At 43.2% G+C, this 27,625-nt stretch overlaps 1 protein-coding gene across 12 annotated transcripts in view; it reads right to left on the bottom strand.

The window, feature by feature from the left end:
• Positions 1 to 27,625, bottom strand: part of SLX4IP (SLX4 interacting protein) — a 120,436-nt gene that overhangs the window by 21,341 nt on the left and 71,470 nt on the right. For all 12 annotated transcript variants that reach the window (XM_084824825.1, XM_084824815.1, XM_084824879.1 and 9 more), the window contains 3 exons: positions 16,406 to 16,495; positions 11,080 to 11,203; positions 1,788 to 1,865 (listed from right to left, as the gene is read on the bottom strand). In XM_084824825.1, the coding sequence (XP_084680951.1) occupies positions 1,788 to 1,865; positions 11,080 to 11,203; positions 16,406 to 16,495 (292 nt within the window). The remainder of the gene's footprint in view (positions 1 to 1,787; positions 1,866 to 11,079; positions 11,204 to 16,405; positions 16,496 to 27,625) is intronic.

Here is a 27,625-nt window from a genome sequence, read left to right on the forward strand (position 1 = left end):
GAGTACCAGAACTCAACAGAGCTTACTGTCCTTCCGCACAAACATCCACTCCTGGTTACCCCAAGCTTCTCCATTTTAGCAGTATGATTTGGGGAAAGGAGTCATTCTGTTGCTGCTATTGTCAAATAATGAGGAGTCAGACATCCTTGGTGATCTGCTGGAGATCACTCAGAGAGCTACCATTAGATACGTATCTACCTTCTCTAAAAAAAACAAAGGCAAAGATAGAAGTAGACTGATGCATTTACACACTACGCATTGCTGTCAGAAGCAAAGTTTACATATCTAGGGGATTGAACAAATGTTCTAAAAGACCTTAACTTTCAGTTAAAGATGAACATGATACAAGGAGATTTTCAGTCCAACTCTTATGCTTTGTTATTTCTGGCAGAATAAGATTTGATGTCACATCCTCCTAGAGCTCCTTGGCTTGGGAAAACATGAGCAGAGATCAGATCCAGTGACATCACCGAGACACAGCTTTACAGAGGCAGGCTGAACAAAAGCAAGTTTCTTGCATGCGCTTGTACCACCCTTTGACAACAGGCCTGACTCATGGGGCAACATCTACTGATTCACCATCCAGAGACGCGATAAAATGCTGAGTCTCAACATTGCAGAAATGTGGTATGGCCCAGCCAATTACTCTGACGACCACAGTTTAAAAGAAGTGTTAACAAAACTAATGAGTTAGGGAAGACTATACAACAAAACCACTGCAGCAAGATCATAACACAAATACTTGTCCCAATCTGGCAGACAGGTTTGTCTGGCAAATGGAAGCAAATACGCTTCTGGGTGTGGATTGCCCCTCTGAATTGGATCCTCAGTACACAGTATGGTGTTGCAGAGGTGGAACAGACCCTGCTTCTAGCACTGGGATATGTCGTATCTCTGATCTAGAAATTCCTGCACAAAAGAATGGGCTGTGTGCTTGCTGGTATTCATGCGGGTCTCACCCCACTCCGGAACAAATTGGCTTATTTATTGATTTGGAAGATTCATATCCCATCTTTTAATTAGCTAGTCCTCAAGATGTCTTACAATGGATTATAATATACATACACCCCTATGCAAAGATCAGAAGCCAGCAGCCCTAAGTCTCCTGGCCGATCGATGGGCCTAGGGTATGCTTTGCCCTTCAGCTCTGTAGTCTCAGGACAACTGGCAACTGGAGTGGAGTGTTCCTTCTGCCAGTGAAGGGGGAAGCAAGATCCATACAGCTGCTCGTACTTTGGCCAATGGATGGGGCCAGGCTCTTGCCATGATGCTCTTCCTGGGAGGCAGGAGGATGCAACATTCCAGAGGCCTGAGTTCCCTTGACCTGCAGCTCTGCAGTCCCAGGACAAACTGGGCACTGTGTAACAGTACCACTAACCTGTTTGCAAGGTGGGGGGGGGGATTACCTCTCCATAACCAGCACCACCACAGAAGACATCGCTACTCATACGATCAAGCAAGGGAACGGGGAGGGAGAGACCCTTCTGCACTGCATATTTTCTGTTCAAGACCACAACTGGACTAGGATCAATATGAAAAGCAAGGGGCCAGTGGCTCAGCGGTAGAGCTCCTGCTTTGCATGCAGAAGCTCCCAGGTTCAATTCCTGGCATCACCAGGTACGGCTGGAAAAACTCCTGCCTGTAACCCTGGAGAGCCGCTGCCAGTTAGTGTCGACAATACTGGGTTTGGAGGACCAAGTCTGGCTCAGGGTAAGGCAGCTTCCTGTGAACTTCTCCTGCCTTCACCCATTTGTTTTGCAAAACAAAACAAAACAAAGATAGCTTACCATTGTTGTGTCGTCCCATAATACATCGCAGATTGACCCATCTTCTGACAAAGTAGGCTGTAGCGTGAAAGTCACCGGCTGCAACAAAAAAGCAGGACATGTTTACTTAAGCTGTGCTACTTTCACACAAGCAGCACATGTTTATCACGACATAAATCTGAATTAAAAACTAAAAATCTAGGAATTTAAAATGCACAAAGCATATAAAATACACACATGCACGGCACACCGGTGAAACCCCTGTGCCCAACCTAGCCACCAAAGCTGGCCTGAATTAAAAACAAAATAGAAGATGGTTAATTAATTCACTACCATTTTCCAAGGAACAGGCCACACCTCATTAAGACATAGGGAAAAGGAGAGTAAATTAATAATACTCTTTCTTCCTTTTCATATAATTCCTGAACCCAGGGTCATCCAATGCAACTGTGCAGTGGAGATTTAAGACAAGAAGTACTTCTTCACACAACGCAGAGTTAAATGATGGAATTTGCTGCCGCAGAGCTTAGTCATGGCCACCAGCTTGGATGCGTTTAAAAGGGGATTAGGCAAATTCCTGGAGGAGAAGGCGATCCATGGCTACTAGTCCTGATGGCTATGTGCTACCTCCAGTACGCCTATGTACACCAGTTGCTGGGGAACATGGGCGGGAGGGTGCGGTTGCACTCATGTCCTGCTTGTGGGCTTCCCGTGGCCCACGTTTGGCCACTTTGGGAAAGAATCCTTGACTAGATAAGCCTTTGGACTGATCCAGCATGGCTCTTCTTATGTTCCACTACTTATTTATTTACACTTATATACCGCTTAATATAATAAAAGCTCTAAGTGGTGTACATATTAATATTTAAAAACACTTTAAAATACACTATTAAAACAATTTTAGCTACAATAACAATGGTAGGAGGACAGCATTGATCATGGTCAGTTTTCCTCTGGTTCCTAATCCAACACACACTTGAACACCTCTTGATCGACTATGCAGAACCCTGAGATTTCAAGTGTTCTTTACAAGAAGTACTTTAAACTCCACCAGAAGAAGCCTAGATTCCCCTTCTTTGTTATGTAGGAAAATGACCAAAGCCATCTTTTGGTGCACCTGGAAATCACCCTCTGCTGTTGGGAGCCTTTATAATCAAAGGCTATAACTGCTTCAGAACCCCTAAATTCAACAAGTGTCCAGAGTCCTGCATGAATCTCTGTAGAGTCCAGGGGTGGGGCAGCTGCAACCCACAGGCCAGATTCTGCCTATGAGGCCTCCCCACTTGGTGGGATGCCACTCCTTCCCCAAACTGGCTCCACAGACCCCTCACCTTTCCCCGTTGGGGAAAAAGAGCGGCAGACGGAGCCACTGCTTCCAGGCGCTCCAGGCGCTTTGAAGCAACAGTTCCTGGAAGCTCTGCATGACCCTCACCATTCCCAAATGGAAATGTGGGGGCATACAGAGCCCTCAGGAGCCTTCACTTACTTAAAGGCACCTGGATTGTCTTGAAAGGGCGGTTCTTGAAGCAGCGGGTCTCTCTTCTCCACAGGTGTGAATGGCGAGTGAGAGAGAGACTGGATGGCCCCACCCACTTTGCGGTCTAGCTTCACCCACTGGTGGTATGCTGCCTCCAGGAGTTTCCCTGGTGGCAATCCAGCCCTCAGGCAAAAAATGTTCCTCACCGTTGCTATAGTCCTTAAGACTTGTCCTTTGTTAGTTTTGCTGGCAATCTGCCTGATTAAGTTTTTGGAGCTCCTGGCTGAGTGCCTGCTCTTGCACCTCTGAACCCTAACTTCAGGGGATCCCAGAAAAGGGTCCGGCTGTGATAAACACAGCCTGATTCTGAGTGCTCTTTTCTGCACTCCCGCTCCCAATGGACTCTGCCTGGTAAAGCCTTGCCGCGACCAAGGAAAGACTCTTCTTTCTGCCTTGTTTTTGTTTACCCCGACACAAAGGATCCCCACACCAACCCCCAATGTGCAGACAGAGCATAATGGAAGCAACTCACTCTCTTGCTCTCTTTCTCCCTCTCTCACCAGCTTTTCAATTCCCACTGCAATTCCCCTTCTCAGAAGCCAAGCGATTGCCATGTAGCCTCTGTGGCTGGCAGCCTTCTCACTATGCATCCTCCTCTCCCTATCCCAGGAACAGGCTTCACACATTGTGTGAAGTTTTATTTTATGGCATAAAACATTGCCATTTTATGTACTTTCTCAATAAAACTCCATTTCTGGAAAAACTCCAATCTGGTCTCTGTTGGTTCCATGAGTACATTACGAGGGCACTCTGCTCCCTTGACTAAACGATCTGAAGTAATGCATGCTGTGCTCCTGTGTATTTAGAGAAAGTCCTAGAGCTAGTCAGCTCTGCCGGACAGACACACTCTGGCAGAATAGAGCCAGGGTCACACTGGCAGAAATGGCTTCCCCTAGCATAGCTGAGCTAACTTCCCACCAGTCATTTGTGTTCCAGAAGGTCTGATTCTCTGAACATGGAGGTCGTTTACAGATGTGCATAGAGATATGTGTCCTGAGCAAGCATGGCAGTAGTAGTAGTAGTAGTGATGATTATGATGATGATAATAATAATAATAATAATAATAATGTCATAGCCGTCTCTTAAGTTCAAGTCTACTTGTATTGTGTCAAACAACTCATTCAAGATGCCCATAGTGTAATCAGAAGTACCTTTCTCCTTCCCAACGTGAATTCAGACATTTTAGAACCTTCTTCCATCTTGGCAATGTCTATCTCTACTTAGCCACCATTGTGATCAATTGGCACAAGTTAGCAGATCAATAGCTTTAGGAGGGTTAAAAACACACACACAGAGATTCAGTTATTAAAAGCTTCCATAAAGCCTAGTTCCGCAGCACTGCATGTAGGCTTGAGAGGGATGAGCTGCTCCATGTAAAATAAAGTTTCCTCTGGGAGTTGGAGCTCATTCAAATGATACAAATTTCACTTGGAAAAGTGCCGCAGAAATGACAACCACAGACAAAAGTCTTCATCACTCTGTTCACGCCCCTGTGGTTAGAGATTAGAAAACTAGACAGTGGCTGATCAGCAGCCTCACCCTTTGTCTTCAGTATGCTTCATGCTTACATTGGAAAGACCCTGAATACAGACTGACAATGGCAGACATTTCAATCCAAGGAGCAAATTCCAGAGGGGCAGCTGTGTTAGTCTGCAGCAGCAAACACAAGCAAGAGTCTTGGGGCACCCTGAAGACTAACCCAGCCTACTCTGACCTGTTGCCCTCCAGATGTTTTGGACATATAGAACTCATAGAATCATAGGGTTGGAAGGGGCCTACAAGACCATCGAGTCCAACCCCCTGTTCAGCGCAGGAAGCCTGGTTCCCAGGTGGTCTCCCATCCAAGTACTAACCAGGGCTGACCCTGCTTAGCTTCCGAGATCAGATGAGATCGGGCGCATCCAGCCCTTTGCTCCATATCAGCCCCTGCCAGTATGGCCAATAGTCAGGAATGCTGGGAGTTGCAGTCCAAAACATCTGGAGGGTACTGGGTTGGAGAAGGGGGGACTAATCAATTTATTGTGGCCCAAGCATTGTGGGACAGAACCCACTTCATCGGATGCACCTCATGCATTTGACCAAGCAGGCTCTGGCCTGCCACACAAGTGTCTGCCACATGGGGTGCCTTGGTCTTTAAGGCACGCCAAGACTCTATACAACTGGAGGTTGCATTTTTAGAGTCAAATAATGGCCAAATCTGGAGCAGCTGTGGGAGAAGCAGAAACCACTGCAATTTCATACTAGACAGGAAACAGCCTGTGTATCATTTAAAAGTAATGCTGCTTGCTCACAACTAAGAAACTCACAATTAAGAACCTCACAATTAAGAAAATCTGTGTGTGCTGAAAGGGAAACCTGTGTGTTGAAAGGGAGAGGTCTCCAGCAGCAATCTGTAAAAATCATTAAGTTAGCAAGATCCTTAAAAAAAAAAAAAAACATAACAGAAACCACAACGTTACGGGTTAAGCTTCCTTAACTTCCCAACTTGATGCCCTCGAGATGCGTTGGACTGCAATTCCTATTATTCCCAGCCAGCATGGCCAATGGCCATGTTGGCTGGGAATGATGGAAGTTGCAGTCCCACCCATCTTGAGGGCACCATGCTGGGGAAGGCTGTCTAAGGGGAAGTATCATGTCAGCTTTCCCTGTTAAGCTACCCAGCCACATGTGTTTACCAAAAAAACCCACAATGAAGTTGCCTTGAGCATCTATAAGGCTTCCAGTGAGCGTCTGTGGCACAGCGTATAACAGTAGAAAGCTGTCTCCCACGGCTATTAAAGACCGTTCACCTGGGAGCCTGGGAAAATGCCTCTGAGCTGCTGAGTTATCTGGAGTAGCCTGGCAGGTGTTCACTTCCCAGCAAAACCTGGCACCCGCATAGCTCCGTTACGGAATTCACAGTCTTCTCCAAAACCACAAGACGGGCCTAAGTGATCTCAAAATGCTGCTGTACCTGACACTCCTGCTCTTTCCAAAAACATGTATTTTTCCTCCTTACAACCCAGCTATTTTAGATCTCAAATACCGTGTTCTTTGCTTCTCAGTTATGATTTGAAACATGGTCTTTTTCTATGCAGCAAGGGCTGAAACACTCTCATATTTGGAAAAATAGATAAAATGGAACAGTTTTTTTTTAATGAGAAGCACAGTAGAAGAGCTAAAACTTCACTTCAAATCTGGCTAATTTCTTTTAAGCATAGAAAGTATTAGCCCACACAGGCATATAAACATTTAGTATGACTAGAATATAGCACTCTACATTTCCAGAGTTTTTAATTGCATCTAATCCCTCAATTATCTTTCTTTCCTCAATATTTCAACAGCACGCTTGGAGCTATGGAAAAGAGCTTTCATTTGAATTCTATCTGCTGGTCCTTGTTAAAATTCCAGAGCAGGTCAAACGCTCAAGAAATCCCATGTAGAATTCTGCCATATCAAGAGAAGAACACATGTGATGTGAACAGGTCCATGACCATCAGAATACCTTCATGGGTTGCACATTAAAAGGTGGTTGCAGGACTGATCCAGCCTTTCCCAACTTGGTGTCCTCCAGATGTTTTGAACTTCAACTCCCATCACCCCCAGCCAGCACAGCTAATGGTCAGGAGTTCTGGCATCTGTAGTCCAAAACATATGGTGGCACCAGGTTGAGGGCAGCTGAATTAGACCAATTATTAAACCAACCTCATCAGGTGACTTCTCCTTCATGCCCCCCCCCCCACCTCCCATACACACTGTCAATACTTTTTAACTGGAAACATTGTGGGATGGACCAGAGGAGCCTGAAAGTTTTGAACTGAAAAAGATTTAGGGAGGGCCTATGGGGTTCAGAAGTAATGTACAAGCCCCTGGGCAAAACATTTCTGGTCAACTGAGTCAAATGGGTTCATTATTGTGTAATTTTCTTTAAAGGTATCTTGTCTCTGTAAAACTAATATTGTAGGTCATCGATACTAGAGACCACCAGTAGCATGAGATAATTTAGTTGAGACAGCCCCTCCTTTAAAAGATTTGTGTGGCCTGAGGGAAGGCAGAAGAAAAGAAACCTAGGCCAAGGACTTCCTGCAGGGACTATCAATGGCCTGAAAGAAGTGTTAGGGCAGCATGGTCTGAAAGAAGTGTTAGGGCAGCCCATCCTTCCTCCCCTGGGGCTACTTGAATACCAGAAAAGAAAAACCAGGACAGCGATCTCATGCAAACAGCTCCTGAGGAGACCACTAATGCTCTGAGACAGTCTGCTCTCTCTCTCACACACAGACTAGGAGGTGGTAAATCTGTGTCTGGAATGGACCTCTTCACATGACTGAACAGAATACTCCTCCATACAAAATAAAAATCCATCCACGTAAAGAACTAGCATGTCAGGGAGAAGACTTAGCAAGGACTCTTCTCCTCAATAGCTAGTGTTCTAGGAGGTGGGGGTGGGGGGGTGTTGCATCATCAAATTTGCTCACCCTTTCAGTCCAAAGTGGTGTACTCCAGACACAGGCTTACCATCTTATCTGCTGTTTGTGAGAACTAGACCTTCAACTCTGGGCAGTAAAGCAAACAGACTAGTTACCCCAGTTTCCAAGATGTTAGACTGATAATCATATAATCAAAATAGGTGTAATGACAACTCCCAGCACACGCACACACACACTTCTTTTTATCATCATCATCATCATCATCATCATCATCGGTGTAGTTGTACATTTTGAAATTCAGGTGCTCATCACGACAGTCCCCACAGCCATGCCCCCAAAGAGAGTCCAAAAATGCAGGGAGCTGTGTTGATCAAGATATTTTGCTGCCTGAGGCAAAGAACAAGATGGCTTCTGCTCCCATTCTATGAGCAAAAGCCAACTGGACTGGCAGTTGAATCTTTCAACATTGTCCCATCACCAGTGTCCTCCACCACACTTGAAAGCATCAGTTTAGCATAGGGAGAAGACAGCAGGCCATGTGGTACACACTGCTCTTTCCCCCAACACTTTGCTGCCATCTCCCAGCATCTGCTGCCTAAGGCAACTGCTTCACTCTGCCTAATGATAGGACCGGTCTTGGTGCATGGGATAGCTCAACCGTAAATCGATGCTGGGAAAATCCATGTGAAGGTTGCTGCTGTGAGGATTGCAGTTAAGCTCAGAAGTAACAGGGAAGTCTGAGGGGGTGGCACATGATGTCATTGTTCCATGCTAATAAAAAAGTCCCAGTGCTTTGATCCTGTGAGCCCTGGTTCCACTACAACACTAATTGGTATTATTTTCTATGGGTCCATCAATGTATATGACACTTTTACAGAGGAACACAATAAAAAAGACAGGCCCCTGGCCCAAAGGAGCTTACAATCTAAATTTCACTAGCTGGGCAGACAACAGAGGCAGGGAAGGGGGCAGAGAAAAAGATAAGAGGGAATGGATATGCACAAATACATTTACATGTGCTTAGGCTTAGCTTTGGCTCGGAAGGAAAATTAAGGGATTTGTTTCAAATTCTTTTATTCTTAATATGATTCCAATAGTGCACTCAGGAACATGCATAAAAACAGTAATTATAATCCTTACGATTCCTCTCATTAATAATCAGGATTAGGGGAATACTTCAAATTCCTGAACTATTTCAAATTCTTGGATGGCTGCTCTCTGGCTATTAAGTCACAGTTGGGAAGAATATTTGCCCCACCCCCTGCAGGGCCAAGCAAGGCATCTAAACAGTCTAGGGGAGATAAGACGCATGCATGAATTAGGAAGGAGAGGACAGCCTGCCTTAAAAGATCAGCTCCCCTGCCCACTTCCCCCCATCCCAGCATCCAGCACCATAGGATTAGCCAGTCACTGGCTGGGGCTGCCATCGGGATTTCCACTGACTCCACACTGCAAGGAATATTAGGGGATGAGCGACTGTCATCTGGTTTAGGATGATGGCCACAGCTGGTAGGTTCAGTGTGGCCTATGAGGGAATTAAGGACCCTCAGGCTGCTTGAATGGGAAGAGCTGCTTAACCAACCGCCTCTCACAGCTGTCTGGCAAGAGGGGATATGGCATTGGCAACCTGCTCCCAACTAAGGCTGTCCAGCTGGGTTGAACAGAAGCCATCAGATACCTCCCTGGCACAAGAAAAGCATAGATCGGCTATCACACTGATCCAGCACTTGGAGCCAGGGTGATCTCATCCATATTAAAGCAGGGAGGCAGGAAAGGCTACACTATTGAGTTTTAGAATTCTGTGTTGAGAACACTCTGCTCATTACAGATGTCAGTTTTCAACAAAATTGTGGCCGTTTATTACCTCCATATATGGTCCCATGTCTTCATTCCAGTGTTGCAAGGACCAGGGTAAGTGCCTGGAATTTTTCCAGCCCTCACTATAAAGATCAAAACCCACTGCTTTCTGAGAAATAATTCAGAAAGATGTGACTTTATATTAGGCTCTTCTGCAAACAAATGGGACATGGGTGGAATATGGTTTCATCTACTTCTAGAAACTGCATATGAATCTATGATGAAACCCTATTCCACCTGTGTTCCATTTGTCTGCAGTTAAAAGTTACTTAAGGCAAATGGGAGAGTTTGTGCTTTGAAACATCACATCAAAAGTTCAGAGGTAAGGAAGTAACACTTCCTTTTCAGTTCTCTTTTCCAGTGCTGGTGGTTTTACAGTTCTTTTCCTTTTTATATAAAATACTTCCTCTCCCTTTTTACCATGACAGGCCATGTCTTTGACTATTTAAGTCCTGATGTTGGAAAACATTCACACGTATGTTAAATTTTAAAAGCCTAGGTAGTTTTAATGCCCTAGTGGAAAACGCAGAAAGGTTTCTTTTCAAAGATCGTTTCTGACCACAATGCGGGAGGAAAGACTAATGTGAGAGGATTAAAATATATAGCTAACTTTTAGCTGCTGCACATATCTTGAAGAGCCATATCAAAAGTGGGTTGAATGATTTAACAATAAAGGCAAACATTTAGAAGCATACTCTTGGAAGCAGGCATAACTCCACATCACTGTCTATGATTCATGCTGCAATCCTATACACACTGAGAATCCTATACCTGAGAATAAATCCCACTGATCTCAATGGGACTTACTTTGAGTAGATATGTATAGGACTGCACTGTCAATATAATATTTTCCAAGTGTTTCTTCCCAGCACCTGGGGAGATAGGCATAGCCTCCTCCACACCTCTTAAACTGTCTTCCCAGGTATATATGCAGCATACTGACTTTCTCTCCTGCTACCTGGATGCTGGAATGAAGTACACACCACTTTCTTTTATGCAGGATTTGTGGTACAAAGTAGGGGGAAGTGATGGCATGCCTATTCTCTGAAGATCTCTCAAGCAGGGCAAATCTTCCATCTCTATCCATCCTACAGAAATTCAGTGGGGCTTTTCATGATCAAACTAAAACATTCCACAGACTCATTTTATTCTTTGCAGGATAGTTTTGTGAGCCCATAAGACACACACATACACAAATAGCATGCCCGCTCTCATGGGTCCATATGCATATGAGATCATTTGTTTTTACCTTAAATTGTGGTACAAAAGTCTGGTCTTTGGCATGTGAGTTGGCAGGAAGCCTAATGCTGGCCTGTCCGAACAACTGTGGCCATGCCAATAGATCATATCAAAAATAGTGAAATTTCTCATAAACCTTGGCTTTTTCCAAGGTGTGCACTCTGCCTGATTGATAGCAAGCTATGTAATGAGACAATTCAATATTCAAAAGGTTAAGTAAATAAAAGCCACTGATGATGAAATCGATGTGTTTATTTTTGCAAGCAGCTCCTACCTTCCAGAGACAAAGGATTTGCTTCTGCATATTCCACTTCCTTCCGCTGGCCATGTCGTTTACGAGCTCTCAGGTACTGTTTCACTCTTGAATCAACAGCATCTTTTAGCAGCACGCAGACTTCCTGGAAGAGAATTTGTTTCCAGGTAGACTTAAATATATTGTACTAAGTCACAGAAATCACTTATGAACTCACATACAGAGGAATATGTTCTTTGCAAGCATGTGTGTTCTTGCAAACAAGCAAACATAGGTCGTAATCCTAAACAGGATTTGAAATCAGACTTGAAATCAATGGAAGTTTTTTTTTTAAATATATTTTTATTTATTTTATCTTTATAAATGAAATAAACAATACCAAAATTACCAACAACTTGATCAATACTACAATTTCCCAACAATACAATATTCTGATGAGGACACCACAATAACAAAGAGAGAAGGAAAAAGAAGAAGAAGAAGAAAAAAAAGGAAAAGGGAGGAGAAAAGGAAGTGAAGAAAAGGATTATTTCCCCTTCCCTCCCCCTCCCTCCCCTTTAAAGAATTAAGTTTAAACTCCAATAACCCCCGGCTTCTGATGCCATTCTATTTTAAAAACTATATCTATAACCTTAAAAATCTTACAGTTTAATAAACCTTACATTTCAATATCATATCATCAATCTTATATCAAAGAAACAGGTCTACAATTCATTCCCAGAAGCCTATATTATTATTGTTGTTGTTGTTATTATTATTAATAAATATATAGTGTTATATAATAAAACTTAATATAAACCTTCAACAGTCAGTAATATATTTTATACTAGATATATTATCTATTTTGAAATAAAAAATATAAAGAAAAGCAAGAAAAAACAAAAGATGAAAGAGAGTAAACGAATATATGTATAATCATTTATCTTCTGAGCTAGCCTGGATCATGTAGACTAAACACAAACAGTTAACAAAGCTTGTTTAAAGATTCCAGTTCATGGGGTTGTAACAGAATTCTCATGCATTTTTATGTTCAGCTGTGCCTCTACTATTTCATGATTTTGAAACTTCTTCATCTGACCTTCAGACACAGCAAGATATTTTAAGTAATATTGTAAGTTACATGCTTTGCCATTTTTTTGCTTTGATAAATTGCCTTCTTTTGTTCGCCACCTCTTTGATGTAGTCTGGAAATGACATAACTTTATCTTGTTTCCAGGGAAGGATTCCACCCTCCCTTGCCAAACTCAGGATATAATTCTTTGTGGAGACTTTTGCAAATTGGACTATGATCGTGTAATCAGTCCCTTTAGCATTTGGCACATGAAATGCCCGCTCAATATCAAGTAAATAATCAGATGGGATAGGGAGTATCTCATGCAAAAGTTTATCCACAAAAATAGGCAATTTTACATCATTAGACAGATTTTTAATCCCAATAATACGTACACTGGATCTCCTCGTGAAGGCCTCCAGTTGAGAAATTCTATCAGAGGCATTTTTAAAACAAATTTGTGTCGTGGTTTCATTTCCTGCTACTTGGTCTTCTAGCTCATTAATGTTCGTCTCAATTTTTTGCCATGATGCATTAATTAAATCTACAGCTCCTTGCAAGGCGGTGATGGAATTTTGGATTAAATCCAACCTTCTGGCTTGCTCCATAAATTGCAAAGACAAAGTCTTTATCAGAGTAAGTAATTCCCCTATATCTTCTGTTCTCAAAACTTTTGACACATGGGGTACAGGGGTAGTTGATGCCAGCTCCTTTCCTCTCCCGGTGCAGACATGTTTCTCTCAAACAGATCTTACAGGTCCTCAGATGTTCTCAGATATTGTTAACATTTCTTAAATCATCCCTCAGAAGTTGTTGATATTTCTTAAAGCATATATTATTATGGAACACGTCAGCCCTGTTTTCTCCTATGAAATAGGAGTCTTAGTACAGCTTTTTGCATTGGTAAAGCTCTGGGGAGATAATCCTGGAATCCAGCCCCCCCACTATCTCATGGGGGATACTTTTCTTCAAGATGTTATCCAGAGCTGCCTTGCCTCCCCTTTTAATTCCAAGGGGGAGATGAAAAGGTTTTTCAACCTTTTAAAAAGCTGTTTGAGAAAGTTCCCATGGAGAACCCGTGGGGAAGCTGCCAGAGCGACACGAGTTCCAACCGGAAGTCCCAACGGAAGTTATTTTTAAGTACATTATTATTTTTCCTAGGTCACCCATATTAATGAGACACTCTATATTAACCCAACAGGACTGCAAAGTACCAACACTTAAGATATCTGGAGAATGAGTTGGGAGGGGAGAAAGGAAGGAGGGTATTCAGGGCACCACCTGGTCAGATATTGCTGGATGACTTTCAGTTTTAGAACCTGAGGAAGTAGACAAGGTGCTTGGTAAAGTTCGCCCAACTTTACCTTAGGGGAGGCAGTAGTGAGACCACTTCAGAAAAAAAGATCCTTAGACCCAGAAGAGCTCAATCACGATGCGCCAGATGCCTTGGTCACCCTGTGGAATGACCTTTGGTAGGAGAGAGACAAGGGCAATACAACCTCACAATTAGACTACTGCAACACGCTCTGTGTGGGGCTACCCATGTTGGTGGACCAGAAACTGCAGCTAGTGCAGAATGCAGCGGCTAGTGTGGTCACTGGGACACCTAGCTATGCTCACGTAACACCTGTGTTAAAAAAAAAAACTGCACCAGCTGCCTGTTAGCTACCAAGCCACATACAAGGTTATGTTATTATCATATAAAGCCATAAACAACCGGGGACCAGGATACCTAGCAGACCGCCTTCCGTTATATATACCCCGGTGACTTTTAAGATCTTCAGAGGAGGTCTTGCTGGTCATTCCAAAATGAAGAACACCGATGGCAGGCCTTCTCTGTAGCAGCACCCACCTTCTGGGAAACCCTCCCTTGTGCAGTTTGGGAGGCAGAAAATGTGACATCTTTTAAATGCCTTCTGAAAACACACCTTTTCACCCAGGCTTTCCCTGAAATTTAACTGCTGCTGGGTTTTACTTTGGTTTTACATGGTACTTTTACACTTTTAGAAGTTCTATACTGTGTTTTATTATGTTGTATTTTATGGTTTTCATTGCTGTGAACTGTCCAGACAGCCTTGGCTATTGGGCAGTATAGAAATGTAATAAATAAATAAATACACCCGGTTGATTCTCCTGGTCCTCTCAGTGGTTTGCAATAATGCCGACCATGGTATCCTTCTGAAAAGGGTGTCTGAGTTGGGTGTGGATAGGAGAGCTTTGCAATGGTTCCACTCATACTTGGATGGCTGTTTTCAGAAGGTGGTGCTGGGGGACTCCGGCTCGACTCCATGTCGCATTTATGCTTTGCAGGCCCTTAAGATTCCACCTTGTCCCCATGCGATTTAATATCTACATGAAATTCCTGAATGAGGTCATTTGGAAAATTAGAGTGCAATGTCAACAGTATGATGATGACATGCAGCTCTATCTCCCTTTCTCATCAGATCCAGGTGAGGCAGTGGAAAAGCTTAATCAGTGTCTGGCCGCAGTACTGACTGGATGAGGGCCAATAAACTGAAGCTCAATCCAGACAAGATAGAGCTACTGCTTTTCCATTTAAAAAGAAAATACCACTACTGTCCAGGTGAGCAGTGTTCAACCTTTTCTAGAGAGGTTGTGCTCCACCTAAAGGATCAAGTCCATAGCTTGGGGGTCCTTGGAGTTCCAGCTGTGCCACTGGAAGCACAAATGTCTTCTGTGGCTTGGAGTGCGTTTTACCAGCTTAGGCTAGGATGTCAGCTATGATCCTACCTGGATAGTGACAGCCTGGCTTGTGTCATCCATGCCCTGGTAATCCCTTGGCTGGATTACTGCGATGTGTTGTATGTGAGGCTGCCCTTGAAGGCCGTCCGGAAACTTCCATTAGTACAAAATATGGCAGCTAGGATACTCACTGGAACTGGGAGTTATGACCATATTATGCTAGTAATGTACCGTCTTTACTGCTTCCCAGTTCGTTTCTGGGCCCAATTCAAGGTGCTCATGTTAACCTTCAAAGCTCTTCACAGTTCGAGTCCACAGTTTCTAAAGTTCCGCCTCTTCCCATATGTTCCTGCTTATGCCCTGAGATTGTCTGCTGAGGTCCTGCGCCGAGTGTCCCCATACAATGAGATTCGGTGGGTGGCTACTTGTGAGCAGGCCTTTTCTGTGGTAAGTGTGGAATGCCCCCCGCCTGAGATGTCCACCTAGCAGATACCTTGTTGACTTTTTGGCATCAGGCAAAGACCTTTTTATTCTCCTAGGCCTTTTAAACTGATGCTTGCTTTATTTTTAATATATGTACTGTTGCATTTTAAAATCATGTTCTCTGTTTTTAGCTGTTCAGTTATTTATACCTTGTATATGCTGAATTTTTGTTGCTGCTTTTAAAATAACACTTTGTAATGTGTTTTATTATTGGTTTCTATCATTGGTTGCATTGTTTTTGCTTTAAATATGTATATTGCCCTGAGACCTTCGGTTATAGGGCGACTCATAAATTGAATGAATGAATAAATAAAATGAAATAAGGGGAGAAGATAGAAAATAATTTGGTAATATATCTCAAAGCAGTCTTATATTTGAGAATAGGAGTGGCCAAGTGACTATTTTATCAATTATTTTTATGATATATTTTATATGTATAAATAAAAACAAAAACACTAGGCCTCAAGAGACTAGACACACAAGAGAAAGGAAGCAGACAGGGAAAAGCAGAAGGCTAATGCTATGGATAACAATAATAATTGATGCTGCTTGGTTATTTTCTTTTTAAAAGGAAAGGCAGGATATAAATGCTTTTATACATAAGTATCCCTTATCTTCCCACAGACAAAATTAAAAATTATAATGTTCCACTTCTTGCCCCCACCCTTCCCCATATGTCATTCTATGGGCAGCTGTGACATAGAGGAATCAGTGAGACAGACACAATCTTGCAACTGGGAAGGAGGGTGGTAAAAAGAAGTAAGTAGTGATAAGGAGGGCAGATGCTCCTTTGCTGCAGTAGCACAAATCACTGCTTCACAAATGCAGCTGAAGCTGATCTATAAGAACATGAACACACACCCAGGTATTACCTTAAAATCTGAAATTAGCTGATCAATTCTAAATAGCATATTACTCCAACTGACATATTAACAAAAGCCTCCAGCAGTATAAACAGAGATAAGACACTAGAGATACAGTTGCATGGAAGAATCGATTATGGCTAGGCATAAATGTGCAATACATTCACAAGCTGTATAAGCCAATGCAATCCTGTGCCCCCCACCCCACTCCTTTAACGCTTTTAAAGTAGAAATGATTGAGTCTTACTTCTCTCTTACGATCAGAAAACCACACTGGGAACATATTGGAGTCTTGCGGCATAACGTGGAAATCTACCAGGACTGCAAATTTCCCACACTTGGGATATTTGGGGGAGAGGAGAGAAAGAATGAGAGAGAAGAGAATGTTTTAATACTGTATTTTATAAACACATGCATCAATAAGCCTAGGTAGAGCATGGTTCCTGAATTTCATAGTTAGGTCATATATATGACTGAAAATGTCACTAGGGTATTATACAGCCTTATAACAGACCATTCTAAAGATGTTATCTGCCATAAAAAAATTAATACTTGCTTACTAGAACCTAATCAATACAACATCACTGTATTAACTTACATCCATAGCTTTGGCAATAAAATATTTCACTCAATTCATGTTGCCTTTATATTTTAAATGAATCAACTTCTTCTGCCCAGCATTTCATGTTATCCCATCAAGCTATTTACATTACTTAAAATCGATAGGATTTGCCTTTTGCCAGTCTGTAAGATATGGTGGCCTAAACAGACATGAACACTTTTCTGATTCCTAGTATTTGATGTAACATGCAAAGCATAGACATGTAGGTCTCACTGTGGCAAGATCAGTATGCTCCAGAGCTCACCTGGTACTCAAGGATCTCTCTATGGCTGAAAAACATGAACACCCACTTTCTGCAGTGGGTGATGAGATAGTCTGCTAGTAAGAGGTGGCTGCCACCAAACAGTAACTAACAGAGTGATCCTATTTATTTTTTTAAAATTTATTTAAAACATTTGTATCCCGCCCTATATCATTAAGATTTTAGGGTGAGGTACAGGTAAAATCAATTTAAACAGTATAAAACAATGAATAATTTAAACAGCTAAAAGCATATTAAATCATTAAACAAGCTAATACCACTTAGAAAATCTAAAACAATAAAAACAGTTAAAACAGTGTGCAATGTTAGGGAATTCAATTAACCCTCAAAGGCTTTGGTGAAAAGCCATGTTTTAACTTGGTGTCAAAACAAAATCAACATCTGCACCAATCATGGCTCCAAGGGGAAGGCATTCCACAACTGGGGTGCCACAGCAGAAAAGTCCCTCTCTCATGTCCCACCATAGTGTATGTCTCGCACTGGTGGGATGCAGAAGAGAATCCCTCCAACAGATCTCAATCCTCAGGTAGGCAGACCTCGGAGCCAGGAAACTGCACTCTCCTCCCTGCTCCCCCTAGCTGGCGCAAAGAACTGTGCTGACTACCTCTCTGCATTCAGACAACGGAATGCAGAAAAGGGGGTGTTCCTGGGGGCGGGGAGTGGAGGAGACGGGGGCAGCGGCCATAGGACATATCCTATGGCCGCCTCAGCCTCCTTCCCTCCCCCTCCAAGGTGCCACTGCTAGACAGGTGAAATCATCCATCTAGCAGAAATGCAGGGTGTCTGGAGCACAGAGGTGACAATTTTATTTATTGCATTTATATCCTGCCTTTTTTCCTCCAAGGAACTCAAGGCAGTGTACATGATCCTCCTCCTTCCTCCATTTTATCCTCACAACAACAACCCTGTGAGGTAGGTTGGGCTGAGAGTCTGTGACTGGCCCAAAGTCACCCAGTGAGCTTCCATGGCCGAGTGGGGACTAGAACCCGGATCTCCCGACTCCCAGTCCAGCACTCTAGCCACTACACCACACTGGCTCTGACAAACACTGACAAACACTTCCACTCTCCTCCTGCCCTGCATCGGATACTTGGCAGCCTCTGAGTTCGGGGGTTGCTGACTATCCAGATAGAATTGCACCATAAGGAAAAGGTGGACATTACCATCCTTACAGGTGGGTGTTCCACAGTGGGAGCCACAGGCACAGGGACCACTAGGTCAGCACTTTGCAGAGGTACAGCTCCTGACCGCCCGGCACAGGTCTGGGCTCATGACATCAGTGTTCTACACTGAGCTCTATTATGTATTTGTTAGATTTATACCCCACTTTTCCACCACAAAATGGTGCTCAAGGTGGCTAACATTAATAAAACCAACATTAAGACAAACCTAGCTGAAACAATCATAAAAACAAATAGGTTTGTTTTAATATGGAACTCCTTGCCCCTGGAGGTGCCTCCTAAAAACATCATTATTTCAGGAAACCTTCCTTGGCTGACCAGCCACGGTTTTTATTGGAATTCTGTTTTTAAAAGAAAAAGAAAAAAAGGGTGGAGTTTTATTTTTTTATTTTAACATGGAGTTTTATTCTTTTATCTTATCTTTGTATCTTTTGTTGTTCACCACTCTGGAATCTCTCTAGATGTGGACCTGCATATAAATGCTGTAAATAAACAAACACACAAACACAATAAAGGAAATAAAAACCAGCTTCAGCAATAGACTAGCTTACATGACAAAGGCCTACTTGAATAAAAATGTATTGGCCCACCAGTGGAAGGACAGCATAGAAGGAGCCAACCTCACCTCCCTCAGCAGGGAGTTCCAGAGCCTGGGAGCAGCCACCAAGAAGGCCCTCTCTTGTGTCCCCACCAAACATGCCTCTGATGGTGACAGGACTGAAAGCCCCCCCCCCCCCGAAGATCTTAAAACCCAGGCAGGCTTGTATGGGAGAATGCAGTCTTCCAGGTAATGTGTTCCCAAGTTGTATAGGGCTTCACAGGTCGTCATAACCAGCACTTTGAATTGTGCCTGGAAACTGGCTACTGGCCGGTTAGAAGCCACACCTCTACACAGTGTTGTCTTGGCTACCCTCATGCCTCCACCGTCTCATGATCCCCACCAGTAAGGTCACTGGGTCCCCCGCTCAGTTATTGCTCAAAGTGGCCCTGTATTTACTGGTGAACCGTCTCACCAACCACCAGCGTCCATATCATGTTTCCATTGGAGCAGAAAGACAGAAGTGCACTAAGCACATTCACATGCATGGGAGCCAATGTAATAATATGGTTCAAGGAACAAACAAGTGTCCACACAGTGATTGGTTTAAATCAAGCCTCTGCACAGTGAACGCACTCTTTGGTGCAACTTGCCATGCAAAGCCACCCTCTGTCCCCATCGTATCATAGATCAGTAGGTTTGCAGTAGCTCAGTGACGGAAGGGTTCCCCCTACACTGGAGCACCGACAGTCCTGTCAGATTTTAAAATGATAGACTACTATTCCGTTCCCATAGCTTGTGTCTAGGGTCAGGATGTTGGCAAAAAAATGTTTCGCTCCAGAGATTCAGAGAAGATACCTGCTGGAAGAACGCAAATTTTATTCTGGTGAGTGAATGATGAGACTACGCAGGTTCAAAAGTTCACTGGAATTGCATGTTTTCAGGGAGAGCTATCAGAGCCAAAGATGACACAAGTGGGAAACCTCCTGAAGACAGGTGTCAAAATGCATTCGGACGATTTCACAATGGTATGGGATTGTTTGTTGCTGCTGCTACTGATGTAATGTATGACTTTTCGGTGAAGATTTATGAATGTCCCATAAATTCGGTTGTGGAGAGAGAGTACAAAGTTTGCATGAGAAGCCTTTTGTAAGTACTATTTATAGACAGCCTGTCATATAAATTTTCTGTTCTCTTCACCATTTAAATAAATATTACAAGTAATACATAACACACCATAGTAATACAAATAAAAGTAAGCCAGGTTTGAATCATGCACTCCAGCAGTAGATGACAGGGACAACCTTCCATTAATCCATTCCTCCAAACTGCTTTCCCCTAATACATGCTCTGTTACTTTAAGATAGCAGTAATCAGCAGGTGGGGAGCAGGGCAAGATTTCCCCACCTTTATAACTTGGCTGCAGTGGAAACATCTGCAGGTACTACTTAGTTCACCTGCCTTCTGTTTTAACCAATTAACGAAACCACTACTCCTGAATGGAAGGTAAATAAAATGTTTCCTCTTATCTACCATGCCACTTTCTAAGCCAGCCTTCCTCAACCTGCTGGCCCTTCCAGATGGGCTGGACTGAAACTCCCAGCATTCCAGCCAGTATGACCATTCGTTATGCTGGTTGGGAATGCTAGGTGTTGTAATCCAACACATCTGGAGGGCACCAGGTTAGGGAAGGCTCCTCTAAGCCATGCAAACATACCAAGAAGGGCCCAGAGTCTAAAATGTCAGACATAAAGGGTGTCCCTGATCACAGAGGTGGGCCCAAAGCAGATCTCCAGATGTTTTGGACTTCAACTCCTGGCATTCCTGAGCATTGGCCATGCTAGCAGGGGTTTCTGGGAGTTGAAGTCTAAAACACCTGGAGATCGATCTGCCCACCTCTGCCTTATCATCATTGTGGAGAACTTAAGATACTATTTTATTTTATGTTTACAAAAAAAGGTGATTTGATACCTTTATGTGTGCCGCTACAGCACTCTGGTACCTGCAACTGATGCCTAAACTCTGATTGTCAAGATTTATTTATTTTTTTTAAAAAGGGAAATCATCATGTGATGAATCCACATACACTTTGCCAGAGGCCACCAGGAATATGATGAAGACTCAAGATGTGATGGCAGAGATCCAGGAATGGTGGCCACTTGCAACATTACCAAAAAAGAAGAAATGCATCACTCCATCAAAACAGACAAATATTTACAAGAAATTTGCATATGCTAGTTTATAGCATATAGGTGCAAATTTGGAAAGAATTGCTACAATTTAAATAGAAATACATCTCACCATAGTGGGGAATATTGTGACCAGGTGACCTCCTATGTGCCTGCTCAGCCTGTTGTCCAGGTGCTAACAGTTGGTGGGCAACTTCAAGGTCTCCCCTGCTCACTCTTGCTTCTTATGGTTCATTATCTTCAAACCAGATTTGGACTGGACCACTCTTCCCAACAGAGGACACATTCAAAAAGAGGACTGTCCTCTGTAAAGTAGGACACATGGCCACCCTGGAAGATAAGTAGTTCTATATGGCACGATAGGACAAGGATCACTCTCCAGAGGAGGCTGTTTTCCATGTCTGTAGTAACCACCACAGCTCTTGCTCCAGCAATTTAGGGAATTCTTGGCACCATTGCAAACTACAATTCCCAGAGTTCTCTGAAGACGGCCATGACAAGGTAGAGTTTATAACATGCAAGGCACTTAGAGAGATTGAGGAGCTCCATCAAGCCTTGACATTCTTGCCAGTGGCTGCAAAGATGGTTCTTGTCCTTTGAACTATATTTTGCCTGTGGACTACCAAAGCTATTAGGAAAATTCAGTACAAATGAGAAACTTTTAGAAAACTGGCACATATGAAACCTAGTTCCTACAAAATTGGAATAGATGAAGGATATGGGGCGCCTTGACCACTGTTGCTCAACTGTATGGAACTTTCCCACAGGAAAGTTTGTATTCTGCCCTATACCTGACAAGGAGTATGCAAGTATTTACAAGCACAATGCACCTGAGTATTACCAACTGGAAAAACTATGTAACATGACACATCAGACTGTATGACTAAAAAAAAAAAATCCCTCATGTCTTGATACTCAAAAAGATATGTCTGTTTACTCAGAAATAAGTCCTGCTATGTTCAATTAACGTTATTGCCCAACTGTGTTTAGGACTGCAGCCTTAAACAAATAGTATTTTTGCTAACTCTTAAAAGATAACACACACGTTAATGGCCTGTTTTCCTGTTACTGCAATGTACTAGATCAATACATGTGCAAAAATAATAAAGCAACCACTGGCATATCTAAAAATAATTCTTAAGATGCTTCCAATGTTATATCGTCATATAGACTAATAACAAACCCAGTTCTCCAAGAGCTGTTCCTTGTGTAAGCAAAAAGCCATCATCCACACACAAGAGGGAGGTACCAGAGTTTGTATCAGCAGACATGGGGAAACTCCGAAGTTTGCTGGAGAACAAAAATTATTTCAGAAAAAATATCCTTGGAGGGTGGATATTCACCAAAATAGTGAATATTCACCAAAATAGCCAGTGAAAAGCTTTAGCCTTAGGTGGGACTCTCTACTCTAGGACAATCCCATGGCTAACACCAAATGTGGAGGAACACCTGTTATTACTGGGGCTTTCCTACTGCTGTACCCACCACTTGTGGAGGGTCACCCCTCACCATTGGCCAGTCCCTGCCACCATAAATCTATACCCCTTTATTAATATACATATTTTCCCTAAGGTAGCTGGTCATTAGGCGTGAAACAAAAAAGATCAGAGGTTCAAGGAAAGTAAACAAAAATATATAGCATTTTATTAAAAAGAAATAAAACAAGAAACCTTATTATTTAAGATTGCTGTTACTTTATAAACAAGGGTTCTATACTGTTACTTTAAAAGCAGCACTTCTGTGTTGTTACTCTTACCACCAATCAGGTTATATAAGCCCCAGTTCCTCACCCTAACCAAACTTAAAACAATTCCCCTATCAAGCTCTATCCCAGTTAAGTCACAGGCCAAACAATAAGGGCTTGAAAGGCAGTCTTCTCTCTGGTAGGATGTGACTTCAACTTGGAACCTTTAAGGTTGTTCAACAGCCTTCCCTGCAGTCTTCTGTTTGGTCCATCAGCTGCTCCGTCTTCAGACCACCACCACTAGCTGACACTCAGGCTTCCGCATTTCCCTCCAAACGCTGCTCCTGGAGTCTTCCTCTCCTCACTTGCAGACCTTCTTCAACTTCTAGCTCACGTGCTTGGCTTCCCAGCTGCGGCTGCTCTTTTTCCTGGTGGATGCCTTCTTCAGGCTCCCCAGCCGCTCATGAAGACACCTCCTGACAACTCTCCCTAAGGCAAAACCTTCCCAGACAAACTCTTTCTAGGCAAACTCTCTCCAGATGCCCCCACAACAGCTCCTTATATTTGCTCCAGTCAGAACTCTCCAGCCAAACAGTGACTAACATTCCAACACAACCACCCCTGTTCAAACTTGGGGCCAATGGGAATCTTTAGAATTTTCAGTTATTCTTCAATAAGATGGTATCAATTTCGATCCTATCTTCCCATATATAGAACAGAAACCTGGCTTCATATTCACCTCTCAATAGTAACAGTAACAGCTACTCCACCTGCACGGTATATTTACAACGTTTCTCTCCTCAGTCTTAAGGAAAAGACATACATTTTTCTCTTGTACAATTAACCTCTTCAATTAGGGCTGTGCACGGACCCCCCACTTCACTTCAGATGCCACTTTGGACCTTCTGAAGCAGCCCCGCTTTGCTTCGGACTGATTTGGACCCCATCTGCTTCGCTTCGGATTCAGATCCAAAGCAAGATTCAGATATCCAAATCATTCTGATATGACATTTTTCCGTTAACTTGCATGGGAAAAGAAATATCCGTAACTTTTTCAGTTTTTATGATAACTATATGAAATTTGGGGGACTGTCAGTCCCCATGGAGGGGATTCCACCTGCCAAAGTTCAGACAGTTTGCCCCAGTAGTTTTTGTGCTAGGCGCTGGTGAAATTTGATTTTTTCAACAAAAACTCTTAAAGCAAAGCGCTGTAACTTTTCACTATTTCCACAGAAGTGCATGGAATTTGGGGACTTCTCAGCCCCCATGGAGAGGATTCCACCTGCCAAATTTCTGACAGGCTGGCCCAGTAGTTTTTGTGCTAGGCACAGATAAAATGTGCTGTTCTCAGAAACTCAAACCAAAGGTCATAAAGAGATAATCAGAGAAGTTAGGTGTTTAAGCAGTGAGTAGGAGGAAGCCAATATCCCTAATCTCTGCTGTAGGTTTCTTTGAAGTGCAAATAACCCCTCTCCCCAAGTACTGCTAAATTTGGTAATCTGGCACCAGATAAAGTTGGCATTTGCCATCTTGGATTGATTCATGCAACTTCCCTGTAGCAAAAATTGCTGGATTTTTAAAGTCTGGTCAACTTAATGTGCCTAGCTCCATCTTTTCTAAATCCATATAACTTCCTTCTCACTCTCTCTCAAGTTCTCTGCTTGATTGTAACAGTAGGGATGTTGGAGAAATCTGCAACAGATTCAAGACCCCGAAGATACCACATATTGGGTTTATATTTTATTTTTTAGGGAAAAGATATAGAATTTAAAAATGGGAAGGGAAGAAATACAGGAACTGAAAAGGGCAGCGGGGGGGGGGGGAGCCAAGAACAAGGAAAGGAAAGTACTTCTTGAATATATATTTTTGTGTTTTTTAAAAGGATCTAGCCAGAAAACCACAAATAATTGATTTGAGAACGACCAGGGGTGGGGCGGGGGAAATGAGCCAAAGAACAAGGCAAGGCAAGGCAAGGCAAGGCAAGGCAAGGCAAGGCAAAGCTACTTTTCAAATATTTCTTTTTTTTTTTAATAAAGACAAGAGAAAACTAATAAGGTGGTCAAATAATTCAGAAGTGTGTGTGTATGTGTGTGTGTGTGTTGGGGGGAACAAGGTAAGGAGGAAAGAGTAAACTACTAAAGTACTAAGTGTTTTTGGCTTTTAAATAAATAATCTAGAAAAGAAAGCAAGGGGACAGTTGAATTGAGAAAGCGTGGGTGGGAAACAGTCCAGCCAACACACACACACACACACACACACACACCCCATAGATCTAGCCAAATAACTTCAGAGCACTCTCCAGTAACACGACCATGCAATGAACAAATGCAGGCTTTTTTCTCCAATATATCCAGTATCCCCCCCCCCCACCACCACCACTGTCAATGATTGGAGACTGCTGGGTTACATTCAGCCCTAATCTGGCAACTAGAGTTATCATTTGCCAAAGCTCACTCCCTCCTGGATCATACCAAGGCACCCCCGAAGCACCCCAATTTGGATATGGCACCGAAGCGATGCACAGCCCTATCGTCAATCCTTCAGTCACTGAAACAAAACATTACAGTTAAACTTTTACCTCACAAAAAGTCAGTTTCTTTACATAGCGAATGAGGCCTGAGCATGCTTAGCAGGCACAGAATAATGACAAACTGTTGTGGAGAAAACGTGGAAAACTCAGGGGGAAGTGGACAGAAATGGAATATCCTGAACAGGAACACTGAACACTGCAGTATTTTGTTCCAGATTCCACTAGTGAAATACAACATGCTAGGGCTTTTATACAGGTATATTCTATAAAACAGGGATGGGCAACATGTGGCCCTCCAGAAGTTTTGGCCTGCAACTCCCATCAGCCCTAGCCAGCATAGCCAACGATAAGGCATGATTGGAGTTGTAGGCCACAACATCTGGAGAGCCACAAGTTGCCCACCCCTGCCATAAAAGGTAGTACATCTTGAAATTGCCACAAAATATTTAATGACATTAAAAGTTCCCAGATAGTTCAGTGCTAACCAATGACTCGCTTGAGATTTTTCCTGAACGCTTTATCTCATCCAATAAACAACATGAAAAGTTTTGGTAAAGCAGCTGTCTGTTATTTCTTTATTCTCTGGAAGAAAACAGGAGGCAGGCTTTTGATAAACAGATCAAAGCATTCTATTCTTTCAGTGAGTGATACCTATAACACAGAGGCCTGGCAAACTAATTTCACAGTGACTCAGCTGTAAAGATGCATTCCAGCTATTGATATATTTCTAGTACTCAAGTAATCTTAGATATTTTTAAAATTGCCTTAATTAATCTGCACTGCACATACAGCAAGGATGAGTAACTAGGCCAATCCACTGTTAATATTTGTTTATAAAACTTGTATACCGCTCCATATCTAAAACAGATTTCAGAATGGTGAACACAAGAGGTAAAATATTAACAAGATAAAAAGGTAAGAAGATTAAAACATCATATTAACATTATTCTTAGTTAAAACAGAATGCCAATAAAAACCATGGCAGGTCAGTTAAGGGATGCTTCCTGGGATAGAGATGTTTTCAGGAGGCACCGGAAGCAACACAGTGATGGCGCCTGCCTGACCTCCAGAGGCGGGGAGTTCCAAAGAAAGGGGACCATGACACTGAAGGCTCTTCTCTGAGTGGACTCCAATCAGGCCACAGGTCCATGTAGAACCACCAGGGACATGCTCTCTGATGACCTCCGTGACCAGGGAGGTTGGTAAGGGAGAAGGCATTCTCTCAGGTATCCTGGTCCCAAGTTGTTTAGGGCTTTGAACACTAGTACCAAAACCTTAAACCTGGCCCAGTAGCAAATAGGCAGCCAGTGCAGTTCCCTCAGCAACAAAAAGTTGCATGCTGAAAAGAGGCAGCTCCCGACAACAGCTGAGCTGCTGCGTTCTGCACTAGCTCCAGCTTCCCAAGCAGCTTTAAGGGCAGCCCCCACGTAGAGTGCATTGCAGTAATCCAGTCTTGAGGTTACTGGTGCCTGTACCACTGTGGCCAGGCTGTCCCTGTCCAGGAAAGGCCATAGTTGGTGAAACATCTGAAGCTAGTAAAAGGCACTCCAAGCCACCATGACCACTTGGGCCTCCAGCGACAATGATGGATGTAGGAGCACCCCCAGACTACGAACCTGATCTTTCAGAGGGAGGGCAACCCCATCCAGAACAGGCAATGAACCTATCTCCTGGACGCGGGAACCACTCACTGAGAGGACTTCTATCTTACCAGGATTCAGCTTCTGTTTATTGGCCCTCATCCAGCCCATTACTGAGTCTAGACACTGATCCAGGACTTGGCACAGCCTCACCTGATTCATATGTCACAGGGAGAGCTGTATAACACCAGCGTACCGATGGCACTTGGCTCCAAATCCCCTAATGAACACTCCCAGCAGCTTCATATAGATGTTAAACAACAAGATGGGGACAAGATGGTACCCTGCAGCACCCCATAGCTCAATTACCAAGGGTCCAAGGAATGGTCACCCAATGTTACTCCATGAAATTGACCCTGCAGGTAGGACTGGAATCACTGTAACACAGTGCCTCCAATGCCTATCCCACAGAGTCGATCCAGGGGGATACCATGGTCTATGGTATCGAAAGCCAATGAGAGCAGAATTAACAGGGTTCCACTCCCCCTCTCCCTCTCTCGATAAAGATCATCCATCAGGGAGACTAAAGCTGATTCAGTCCCATAACTAGGAGGAAACCCAGACTGGAATGAGTCCAGATAATCAGTATCCTCCAAGAGTGCCTGCAGTTGTACCGCCAGGACCCTCGATAGTGCAGGTCACAGGTGAGGTTGAGGCAGGTTTGGATTCCAGCTTTAAAAAATCCCCCATACCTCTCAGGTTGTAGAAAAGGTCAGTCTACTTAAACTGTCCCTTCAGATCTCTTCCCAGGCCAGATTGAGCACTCAGTTGCATGCAGAAGCCTCATGCTTCATTGTTGGTTGTACTTTTAAATGTTCAGA

Source organism: Heloderma suspectum, chromosome 1, assembly GCF_057233095.1.
Source record: "Heloderma suspectum isolate Gila_16-S chromosome 1, 16-S_ref, whole genome shotgun sequence".
Lineage (NCBI taxonomy): Eukaryota > Metazoa > Chordata > Lepidosauria > Squamata > Helodermatidae > Heloderma > Heloderma suspectum.